Source organism: Pseudophryne corroboree, chromosome 1, assembly GCF_028390025.1.
Source record: "Pseudophryne corroboree isolate aPseCor3 chromosome 1, aPseCor3.hap2, whole genome shotgun sequence".
Lineage (NCBI taxonomy): Eukaryota > Metazoa > Chordata > Amphibia > Anura > Myobatrachidae > Pseudophryne > Pseudophryne corroboree.
Window position 1 is genome coordinate 476,251,246 of NC_086444.1, and position 13,323 is coordinate 476,264,568.

The following is a 13,323-nucleotide window of genomic DNA, read 5'->3' on the forward strand; positions in this document are numbered from 1 at the left end:
GAGACAACTACATTGTATCATTTCTCCTTTCCAAAATGTAAGATAAATATCAAACTCTTGTCATTCTGTATCTATTGGCAACCCATTCATATTTTCTTCTGCATTAAAAAGTTTTGTTATTGTTCTGTATGTATAGAAAACTGCACAGAATAATTTCTCTTGCTTCATATACTGCAACTCTCAGAATACAAATGGATATTCCAAAAGTTATAATGTAGTTAAGATTAGTATATATTTAGCATTAATGTCATCTACAGTATTCTACACATGGCTTACACAGAAACACAAAGAGGTTCACAGAAACTGTAAAATGCAATCATGTATAGTATTTTTGTGAAAAAAAGGTACAAAAGTAAGGAAAGTTATAAAAGTACTGTATCAGTAGTACTAGAAAGGTTTTACTAGGTGCAGGACTGTGAAATTAGCACAAATTAAGAAAATAACTTATTGTGTCGCGCCAGGTTAAAGGAGTTAGGGCTAGAGACTGGGGTGGATCAGACATAATCTCAATAACAGCATGGTGCAAGACTTCCTGCACAACGCGTTCTTGCATCAACTTCTTTCCACACCAGGAAACTACTGATAGGTTCACAATGAATTGTATGTATTGCGTGTGTGACCAGAAATTTCCTTTTAGCATGCCTTGGCTGTCGCCCTAAAAAACATATTATGCCTGGCCCCCACCTTCTGACACTGATCCTTCTGAATCCTGTAGTCTAAATTAAATGTGACTATATTTAATAAGAATACAATACAACTATATACTGTTCTGAACACTTGTTACTGTTACTCAAACCGTTTGCTAATATGCAGATAGTCACGGGGCTTCTACTGCTGACTATTGTGTGTAATCCCGTTTTGGATTTACAGATTGTAGTACTCTTAAGGGGGGTACTCACAGAGAGATCCATGCTTAAAATCTTTTAAGCACAGATCACTCGTGTGTAGCCCCCTCAGCGATAGCGATGCGCGGCCCCGCACATCGCTATCGCCGCTGCTAGATTGAGCCTGCTGGGTGAAATGAGCGGCCTCCGTCCTCCCCCCGGCATCGCTCAGCACACATCGCGCTGTGCTGAGCGGCGGGAGAGATGTGTGCTGAGCGATTCGCTCAGCACACATCTCTCCCTTGTATACCCCCCTTTAATGATCTCTTTATACTTACTTTCAGGACTGATTGATTGGAGTAACAATTGCCTGTGATCATACACCTTTATACTGTTGTTTGTTAAATGGCTAAGAGTGAATGTGGTGTATTAAAGAAAACTGTTCCACCTGCATACAACAACTCTTTTCCACCTTGCGTGTATATTGCCTGCCCACCGTAACCTGCACTGGATTTCTCATAGCAGTTGTAACTCTTAAGAACCATACAAGAGGTAAACAGTGATGGCTAGGGAACGTTATCTGAAGACCAGTATCATCCTTTATAAATGACAGCAATAGTCAGCCGATGGAAAGTACCATAACCCGGTTAAATGAAATTAAGCAGGCCTATTGCAGGCTAATGTCTTTATACAATACATTCATATCTCTGTGGGCCAGTATAATTTAGAAATGACATTTAAAGCACAGATGACTTCAGCCTGGGAGGCGAATATGTGTTTATTACCATTATGCTCTTGTATTAACTAACTTGATAAACTATCGGTCACTTTCTTATTAAAACCTAACATATTTACAATGTAAAAAAAAACACTAAACGAAAAATCAGGAAAATGAATGCAGTGGAAAACAGCGAAAACAAGACTTAACATAGTCAACACACAGAAAGATATACAAGCCATACATTCACCTTAACTATAATGATTTCATAAAACATTACGCTTATACTACAGTACTACATGAACAGAAAGATTTTGCCAACCGTTAAAGCCTATACATTCCTTTATATAGTATATTGTTACTGTCGATCAGCGACAATTAGTGCTTTTAACTACTGACAAGCAACTGTGTACAAAGAACTGAATTTTAATGTATTAACATTAAAATAAAGGTGGACACATATGTTCAATAAAAGCCATTTAGTATCACTTTTATAATATCAGTGTACAGACAGCACTATACAGTGGAATTGGGGAGATGGAGATGGACAGGGTTAGGTAGGGTAAAAGGCCTGTCTGTCATTTCTAGCCACTGCACAGCAAACAATGTTATCTTCCCTTTGGAAAAGTCTATGGAGTCCTTGATATCACCTTGACTGATAAGATGAAAGCTGGAGATATGCCCTTTGGAAAGATCATAGAGTTTTATTCTTTAGGGGAATATACATACTTTATTGACAGTTAAGACAGATCTTTTCTTTGTTTCCAAAACTGAAAATAAAAGATTTGAACGGTCAGTTTATTTTGTAGTTAATGAAAAAAGAAGTGACTTGTAAGCCCTCCATTACTGGCCTGACATGCCAGAATGGGATCGGTCCTACTCTAGTCCTCACTTCCCAGCCACACTTCTCCCTGTTATAGAACTGACATTTCACTGGTATTCAGCTACGATTAAAATACATTCTAATTACTATATATAGTGAAGCATGTTTGCATACTAATTAAAAATAACAGTCTGGTAACTGTAAATGTGTATAAACAATGTCAAAAAGGCTGGAATAAAATGAGACAAATCTCTATTGCCCTATAAGGATATTTTGATGCTCAGAACAGTTCTCAACTGTGCCATATTTGTTCTTCCACCCTTTTTAAGTATTAGAGGATATGAAACGCCATGAAAATGAAAAACTTCTGCTGAAAGGGAGTGAAAATACCTAGTTACGTAAATAAACACATTCCTGTGTGTCCGCGTCAGCACACCATTACTGCAGTGATGTATGCAGAACAAGGCTCGAGGAGTGAGAACCAGACTCAAATGCAGCTCAGCACTTTTGTAGGGAAGTAAGAGCTTACAGTATATGCAGGTCTAGCCTTATCCTCATCTGCACAGCATTCTGTATAACAGCATACTCAAATTCCATTAATCAACTTGTCTGCTAATCTGGCAGTGTGGAGGTATCACTCATAAAGGTGACATGGGTTCAGCAGCCACATTGGGTGTTTTGCCATCTTGTTGAACAAGCGGTAAGTTATTGCATTACCTCTGTATGTGCCACTAACTGCAAAAGATTGTAGAATTACGCCTTCCACATTAACGCTAACCTATTAACAGCTTTTCAAGGTGAACACCCACTTCAGGGTGTCTGGAAACACCACCATAAAGTAAGTCAGCTTGCAAAGTGGAAACAATAAAAAGGTCTCAAAGTCTAACCTAAAACCACTTTAAAACTATCCTCTTCCTCCAATATAACTTCTCAGTTCTACACCTAAAATACTGTTTAGTTTAGCTTATTTATGGCCTAAACTAATGCTAATAGTGTGGAAACACCATAGTATGTGTGACTTCTGTGTATGTACAGCCTCTTCTTATATGGATAGAAGTACATTGCACCTGTGCTTTTCAGCGTAAGAAAAAAAACAGTCATAAGACCTATTCTGAGGACATTGGTGGTTGAGAATACATAAAGCCACTTTGTGGTGGGAAAAAAAGCACGGAATGCCCCAGTAAATGCACCCTTCCCAATCCCTTTCTCTCATTAACATAGACCTTCAACAAAATCATATAGTGTTTCTGCACCAAATGATGCACATTCATACTCTAATAAGGAATGCCACTGATCAAGCCAATTTTTACCAGAGCCCCGGAGAAAATGGATCCACCCCATCAGAGGCAGCCATCTTGGCCATAAATTCATATTCTTCTCTATAGAAGTGGGTGCAGCCAAGAAAAATTACCCTTATTGTTATGCTTGATGTCTAGTCATGCCTTTCACAGAAATGTATTCAGGTTTCCTTGAACAGTTTTGATTTTTGCCAACTGAAGGGGGTGTGGTCTCACAGAATCTGTACGGGTTATTAGGATTCATAAGGAATATAGGTAGATTGGAGGTACAGTGTGACTATGATCTATTTTAAATAGAATCTGCAACAATGGGCTTAGGCAGCTATGTAAATATTTACTCATGCATTATAACATTATAATAAATTTGTCTGTCACTGTGGGATGCAGTTATGTGGCCAGCGCACGGGATCCTGCGGTCAGCATATAGACGCCAGGATCCTGAAGACTGACAATGCTACCAGCCACAATACCGGCTAACAGGGGCTATTCCCACTCGTGGATGTCCACGACACCCATAGAGTGGGAATAGAACCTGTGGTGAGCGCAGTGAGTCACCGAGCCTGCAGCATGGCGAGTACGGTGAGCCTACAAGGGTCTTCGTTGCGCTCGCCCCCCTGCCGGCATTCTGGCGGCCAGTATCCCAGCGCTGGTATGCTGACCGCCGGGATCCCGTGCACCGGCCACGTAACCCCAACCCGTCAATGTAACTAAAAAGAAAATGCACCAACAGGACAACAATACTATTCAAATAAAACAAAAAAAAAATCAAACTTTCTTAGGAAAATGCGTGCAAGCTCTCCTTTTCCCAAATACCATTCCAATAACATTGGCTACAGTACAACAAGGAATATACTTGAAGCAATATCCCAAAAAAGTTCTGAACTGTTTGACTGTGTGTATGTGAATTCCAAAGTACTTCTTTGCCTTATTTGTTCTCGTTCTCAGGCATGCTTCATAACTCCTTCTAAACTCTCCAGAACTTATTTTAAACTACCAGCTCTTTCCATCTCTCTAAAAACAATTCTGCTGTCTGATAAGAAAGTGACTGTTTGTGTTTGTCTCTCCGCAGCTAGGCAACTTCCTTACCTCTCCTCTCTATTTTGGGAGTAAAAATACTAACACCTTTCCCATAGGATATGATGCCAATGATCCCCAACAGAGTACAGTATATTCATCTACTACAATTATAAGATTTACTAATACTACAAAATTTCACTACAGTCAATATTGTTTTTAACAAGGACAATATAAAGCAAACTTTAAACCAAACGGCTTGAAAGAAAAGCACACTTCTCGCTATTCTGAGTCAATATGTAAAAATACTGTAGACTACCCATACATCAAACATAGCCCTATGTACGGTTACCAGAAAGGCTTATTTAATATTGTGGTACTCAGAATCAATGAGAAAATTTGATCCAAAAATTGAAATGTAAGCCAATTTTTGATTTGTCATTGAGATTGCCATGACATCGTGGATGCTATGCACACCATAATATTAAAACTTGCAGATGCTGAACTAAACTACAAAATAAAATAAAAATCACATAACAACCATTAACATAAAATGCAGTGTTTAGTGTTGACCTATTACCCTACAGCTCTGTTCAAAAGTAAAGTATTACCTCCCCACACTTCAATACAGACAGCTGAAGTTCCTCCCACATCTATAGGAAAGGGTTGTGATGGGATCTGGTGTCCACGAAAATGCTGAGAGTTGCTGCGACATCACTAACCCTGTCCCTGAATCACCCAATCCACACCATGCGTTTATACATGTCGCTGTCTGCTTGTTTAGTTAGAGAATCACCTTCTCTATTAAAATGACAACTGGCTGCAGGGTAGTGACACAGCATGATGAATATATTTAGTAAAGTGTATACACACCATGTATGTCTTGTATAACATTCAACTCAGTATTACACAGCCTTGGCCACATATTATGATGAAACAGTGGTGATTTTATATGCTGAATACATTTGAGCACACTTTCATATGTATTTAATAAGGCAGATGATCAAAACTCTGATGAAGTAATAGCCATTATTTGCAAGTATTTCATGAAAGTCATTTTACATTCCTGATAACGGCTAAATATTCTCATTTATACATTTTATGGAATTATCAAGTTCAAATATACCTTCAAGCTAGTGACAGATGGAAAGCAGGTATTAATAGTAATTAGCCGTATGGGTGCCCTGGCACTGAGAGGTTAGCAAATGCCTGCAGGGCAGCAACATTTCAATAACATTGGCCATGACACTAGATGACAACTATATGTTTGTTTGAGGATACTGCTGTAAAAAAAGGTAGTGTTTAGCTCATTCCTACGTGAGCTAAAGCAGCCAATTAGCATTTGGGTTATGTAGTCCTGATCATCGGGACTTTGGCTGAAAATCACTTTTCACAGAGGAACTGTGGCTAAAAGTCTTTACTTTCTGTTAGTCGCCCACCCGTTCTATGCTGCAGGTGTGCCTACCTTGAATGCTGTAATTAAACGTGTACTTCTTAAACAGCTATGGAGTGTGTCTCAGCCTGCTGTAGTGTGTACATCGAGCCATACAGTGGTACAGGTTGAGTATCCCATATCCAAATATTCCGAAAATACGGAATTTTTTGAGTGAGAGTGAGATAGTGAAACCTTTGTTTTCTGATGGCTCAATGTACACAAAGTTTGTTTAATACACAAAGTTATTAAAAATATTATATTAAATGATCTTCAGGCTGTGTGTATAAGGTGTTTATGAAACATAAATGAATTGTGTGTATGTACACAAACTTTGTTTAATGCACAAACTTATTAAAAATATTGGCTAAAATAACCTTCAGGCTGAGTGTATAAGGTGTATATGTAACATAAATGCATTCTGTGCTTAGACTTGGGTCCCATCGACATGATATCTCATTATGGTATGCAATTATTTCAAAATACGGAAAAATCCGATATCCAAAATACTTCTGGTCCCAAGCATTTTGGATAAGGGATACTCAACCTGTAGTGCATTCAGTATAGATACAGCTAACAATAACAAGCAATATTACACAGGTCAGCACTTCTATAGCACGGTAGACATTTTGTTTGGTACAAACCTGCATTAAGTATATTGTACTGAGCAGGAGTAAAATAAACTACTTGTATAACATCATTCAAAACCTCTTGTCCAGTCAGTATGCTAATTTGAACAGTGTGTAAAGGTATTCTGTGTTCTATAATGCACAATACAAAAGATATTAGGACATACAAATAGGAGTAGACTGTTGAATGGAATAGTTGATAAAAGACCATACAGTATGCAGAAATGCATTCCCATGTAACAGCCTCTCACCAGCGACTAGCAAGGGCCATTTGCTCTTACCTCTGCATCATGCTCCTGCAAGCTGTAGGTCTTCTTTAGGCATCGCAGGGTCTTAGCACATAATGTATTTTCCTCCAACAACAAATCCAAAAGTAAAACCAGCTGATCTGGAACAAGCTGTGAACAAACAAAACATTCTTGTTAATGAAGTTGCTAAATGCTATGTAATTATTCATATAAATCTTGCACAAGTCACTCCATTGAAAGTCTGTTTTATTTAAAACAAATAAAAGAAGTTCAAAAGAACTAAAAGCATATAAGGAACACCTCACTGCCACATTATCATCATACAAAGAAAACAGCTCAGTGCTACATTACAAGTAGCACACTACATAAGCAGTTTCTGTACATGAGAGAAAAAGAACATTTTTACAGTTGCCAATATATTTTAGCTCAGTAACGTAGAGGCTATGAATGTAATAGCAGTGGCAGGTGATAAAAGTGTCTGGGTCATAACCCAGACGTACACTGCACAGCATCTCCTCACTTGTTTCAAGGAGCTTGTTGCAATTCAAGGTGAAACAGATCTGCAAATGTTCAGTCTGTGACACAGAAAATACAAGAAACATTTGTTTATATTAAAAGATTGCTGTCTTAAAGTATTCATTGAGAGAGAGAGAAAGAAAGAAAGAGAGAGAGAAAGAAGAAAACATTAGACAGAGAGGGCAGAGAGTCGGGAGGGGTTGAGAAAGTGTGTGAAAGACAAAGAGATATTAAGCTTGGAGAAAGATAACATGGAGAGAGATTAAGTACCAAGCATTCAGCTTTTGTCATTTTTCAAAGACAACCTATAAAATGTTAGTTAGAAGCTGATTGGTTGGTTATTTTCTTCCTCCACTTTATCGCTCTTAAAGATTTGATACACCTCCCCCTTAGGCAAATACATATTAAGTTCTGCTGCATGAAACCCCCACATAAACTTTCTATGTAGCTACTATAGCATGGTCTAGTTCAATCAGTGAAGACCCTGACAGGTCTATGTCACATCCTTGCCCCTAAAACTATGTCCTTTGTTGTCTTTTTATATTTCTCAGAGCCAGGTGTTTCAGCCCATTGTACATTATAGGTTCAACACACAGCTTTTGACAGCGCTCGGCGACACCAACAATAATGGGAGCCTTCCAGGCATCTTAAATCTTTGGTCATGACACCACGTATGACATTTATATAATACAGCATTCATACTTTACTGCAGAAGTTTAATTTTGTAACCCATCCTCAAATTTCTTCCCTGGAGTAGAAAGAAAATACTCTCAGAAAAAGTGGTCTCGATTACACAGAAGTCAAACTGTTGTGTCACGGATAAGGCGCAGGATACAGTCAGACTGATGGTAGAAATATGTCGCCAAAACTGCCAGTTATCCTAACATATTGCCCGAAATTACATACACTTTTTTCTTTTTCTACATAACAAGTCACAATTTTTTTTACAGAATATTGTAATTTTTCTAATATAGAGCATGTTATATATTTTACTTTTCATTAGGATGCTGCTACATCACTATGACATATAGATAAAATAGACCAGAATGTATGAATAATCCTGAATCTTCCACACAATATAACTAAACTTAAATTGTGCGACATAAGATATAGGAACTGGTGATAAATAGCAAAATGCTACATGAAATATTTAATGCTATCTAACCATAATGGAACTCGTATCCACTTAAAATTGATCCCACTGCGTGTTCCTTTGTTAGCCGTGTACAACTTCCACATGTTTATGTCTAAAACATTTAATAATGTAAAAAAAAAAAAAACCGCAAACATATTTCCACAAAAGAAGTCTCCCTACTTTTGTAACATACAGTAAACAAGAACAGCTTTTATGAAGATTGATAGGAAACAAATATTTGTTCATGTGGTAGGCTGCTTAGTTCTTTAATATAATGGAAATGTAAATCAAATTAACTTTAATCAAAAATTATATTACCACTGTATGTCATTTATTACAGAATTACAAATATGCATTCAAAAAAGGTCATAAAGCTACTTTTAACATAGCAGTCAAACATTGAACAGATTTGGAATATTTCTGCAAACTTGAAATCAAACATCTTTGAAATAACCTGTTGCGTGATAGGGATTGGAAAACTATAGATAGACTGAAATACAGTAATCCTGTTCAACGGGGGAAAATAAGTAATACTTGGAACGTAATAAAAAACCGTATCCTAAAAAAAGGTTGTCTTTTAAATGGTTTAATATACAATAGTGACACTATAAAGGAACAAAATGGACATATTCATGAAGATAAACGTATCTCAATGTCAATGTTTTAAAAACAAACTACTAACATAGTTCTCTGAAAAAAAATAAAATCCATAATTCTGGACAGAAAATCTGACATGATAACGAAGCAAATCATTTAAAAAATAAAAAGTTAAAGCAGGAAAAAAACCTGAAAAAAAACCCCTGTGGTTGCAGGACACGCACATCTGTCACACAGTAAACAAAAAGAAAAAAAAAAAGATAAGACCACCCACAGCCTATACAGTCAACAATATGTCATTCTATGTGTTACAGCAGGACAATAATGCAAGGTTCCGGGTATACCCTACAAAACAGTTGATTACTGACCTTTCCACAGACATGATTTGTGACACAAGTCTGCACTTGCACATCCCCAGCACAATCACAATGTCGTTTGCATTACACCCAGGAGTGGGGATCATACAAATTGCACTACAGCTGGCATGCTGAATATCCCATTTGGTTCAACCTGCACTTGAATGAGGGAACTGAAATCCTCCTCTGAGATAGAATGTGCTGTGGACTAATGCAGCGAGAGATTGATAGTGGCGTGTTTTCTATTATTACTCCATTATCACGCTGGGATCTCTGCCTAAATGAGGCATACTTCCTCCCTGATGCCATTTCCTTTTATCCTGCCTGTAGTCTAAAAGCGGATCAATGGGAGTAATACATATGATGTCACTTCAGTTTACAGACACTGCCTCCCCTCTTTCTCATAGTTCAGATAGATCAATTCTTCCCAAAAATGGTTAAGAAATGCTTAGGGATCTTGTTCTACCAGAAAAGGGTTCTCTGCTATATTTATCCAAGTTACTACAGCAAGAACTGTTTATACTGAATTAAAGGGGAGAAAAGAGACAAGAAGAAGAGAGGGATGTAAAAGCACTGGCTCAATGTCAATGCAAACAATACATACAACTAGATTAACCCTTTGTGCATATCTCTATGCTTCAGTATGGTTCATGGTGATGTATGTCTGTAAAGACAAATCATAGTTTGGAAGAGAAATGATTAGGCATACAACGTATTATGTAAAAATAAACGTTAAAAAGAAAAGAAAAAAAAACATGCACATCCAAAATGAAATGTACAGTATGACATATTGAGCTTATTTATTGTCAGAATGTTATTAGAATCATTCAGTATTGTTTTAGATTACTGCACAAACTGTTACACTTTTAGATAGAGTACCATGCAGTTGTTTTTTTTTACCAGAGTCATGCCGGACTTTTATAACGTGATTCACTGCTTGTTCTGGAGCTGGGCGTGCACAGCGCCCTATCTGAAGCTGAATAAACTAGGCTCAATGAGACTCTCATTTCAGGCAGCAGGAGTTCCTAAACTTGTCAAGTGAGCATGCATCAAAAAGATGACTCCAGAACACCCAACTATACAGATGCATGGCATGATTTTACATTTATTCTGAACTATTGATATTACTCAATTACAGTAAGTGTCCACATTTTTGTTCTAATTTAAAAAATAATATATATATATATATATATATATATATATAACAAACCAAAGTTCTGATAGCGCCCCTGCCTACTGCAAAACGTTCCAGTTTAAAAAGCTTTTGCCATTTAACAAGAGGACAAGAATGTTTCATATCCATCTCCCTACTTGATGCACTTACAATGCATCCTCTGAAAATAGAACAAAAAAACCAAACTGCGCTGCTGAAGTAAATCTATAACACAAAACGGCCTGTCCAACAAGCCCTGTGCGTCATTCTATATAGAAATGCTTTGTATTATATCACTTACACTACAGCCACCATATGCAATATTTGCTGAATCTTTTACATGAGCAAACATGAAATAATAATATGTGCAGAACAATTTGCATAACTATATTTTTGGGGGCTGCCATACATAACATTAATGTTAATGCCAAATTTGCATTAGCCTATAAGCTGCCAGTATTGCTGCATCTTTGCTATAATGATGCATCATTCTCCAACACTTTACTGTTTATGTGCCTTAATTCCTCATCATTATATTTCAACCTATTATTCAGAATTTTGAGGATTTTTTTTTCTGGGGGAGGGATAGTGTAGAAGGGAGAAAATTTGATTGCTTAAGGTTCAGATTTTATTATGGTTCAAATGAATATTGGTGGCTTATAAAAGGGCAACAATGTCACTGGATTCTATTATAGGACATTCCATACGGTGCTAGTGTTAATGGCCTATTATCTAACAAGGTACCACAGAGAACAGTCTATAGCTACACCAGAGGTTCCCAAGCGCGGTCCTCAAGGCACCCAACAGTCCAGGTTTTAGGTATATCCATGGTTCAGCACAGATTGTTAAATCAAATTGACTGAGGTGCTAATTAAGTCACTTGTGGCCATTTAAAACCTGGACTGTTGGGGTGCTTTGAGGACCGCGTTTTGGAACCTTTGAGCTACACTAATAATCCTGGCACACTTATCAGCATAAATATATCAATCACATTACAGACCATTTAGATGAAAAGCAAATAAATGACCCATTAGATGTCCAAATCACTGGCTGGCTTAAAAGTTTAATAGTAAATGAAAATGAACTTTTCTGTACTAACAAAATGTCTGTTGGCCAGTTAAGCAAGTCTTCTGTCCTTACTTTAAGCCCCTAAACCATCATTAGTTTGGGGTGTATTCTAGGACATGGGGTGCCTGATTGAAGACAGGAGTAAAAGCTGTAGTTTCTGGGAAGTGTCTGGATTGGAATGTTAAGTACAATGTATCTCCCTTAGGCAGACAGCAAACTTCATTTTATGGTTCAGTGACTTCAAATAATTATTCTCAATCTGAAAAAATCATTGTGATTTATAAATATCAAGAATAAGTTGTATGGAAATACATGTGCAGATGAAAGTTATAATGCAAACCTGTCTCAGCTTGCCCTGGCAGGGTTTCAAAGGGGCATTCATTTACAGGAATTGTGAGGCTTGCTTATATTTTCCCTTTTGCTGGGTGCAGGGAACACTACAAGAGCCAAAGCCCCAAGAATGCTCCATACAGCTCCAGTGTTTGTTTCATACCTCTGACCAGGGCTTTGTAATGCTGGGAAGCTGGTGTGGCCACATGCACCACTTAGATGTAACATGCATGGGGTGTACAGCTTACCAGACCACACCTATCTAACCAAAAGTGGCATTTTCTTTCTACGTTTTGTATAACTTTTGTGTGCCAGCAATAAGATAGGGACCTATAAGAAATTATGCAGGTCAGTGATACATGACTGACCAACCAGAGTGGCAATGTAAATAATGGAAACGCATGCAAATATATACAATATGGGAGTGTGAGGTGTGTTTGCAAAACGAAGTATTATTTGTACCTAGAGACAACTGAAGAATGCCACAAGTCTACTGTCATCAACTAATTGCCCACATCATTTAAAAAACTAACATACTTACCGTATTCAGCATTTTATTATTCCCTAGGAGCACAATGATACAAAGAACATAAGCTAAAGTATGTCAATCTGTGAATTAGGCATCACACAATTACAAACATGTAGATCGGGCATAGAGCAGTTTACTATTCATACTCTGATGACCTAACGTTATATATGGCGGTACATAATTTATATAACACATGTGGAATAAAAGTAGTGAACCAACTGAGGGTTAACCATACCAAGGCTCCATATCCGGGGTTGCTAAAGGGTCTTATATTTGAAGGTCATGACAAGTTGCTGAAGACTAACTCATAAAATATTTTCCATTTGTTTACCTCAAGGATTAAATCCAGTTAACCCCAAGGATGAACAAACTGATGCTTATTCTGTGCGCAGTACAGATGTTTTACAGCCATCTATTCTGCTAACAGCTACAGATTTCTGCATTATTCTTGAACTAAACAGTAGCGATTCGCACATTTGCAGACTGGTAGAAGTTATTGACACCGCAGAAAGCTGTCATTTTGCACAAGGGTATTTTCTGCAGATTTGATTTACTAAGGAGCAGAAAGGCCAACACTTTAGAAGATCTGGGAGTTAGAGCAGCCTAGATGTTGTATGAAATGGAATATCCCCATAAACTAATTCACTTTTCAC

At 37.5% G+C, this 13,323-nt stretch overlaps 1 protein-coding gene across 4 annotated transcripts in view; it reads right to left on the reverse strand.

The window, feature by feature from the left end:
• AOPEP (aminopeptidase O (putative)) overlaps positions 1-13,323 on the reverse strand; it is a 1,013,974-nt gene that overhangs the window by 45,840 nt on the left and 954,811 nt on the right. For all 4 annotated transcript variants that reach the window (XM_063913752.1, XM_063913753.1, XM_063913756.1 and 1 more), the window contains one exon: positions 7,020-7,136. In XM_063913752.1, coding sequence (XP_063769822.1) covers positions 7,020-7,136 — 117 coding nt within the window. The remainder of the gene's footprint in view (positions 1-7,019; positions 7,137-13,323) is intronic.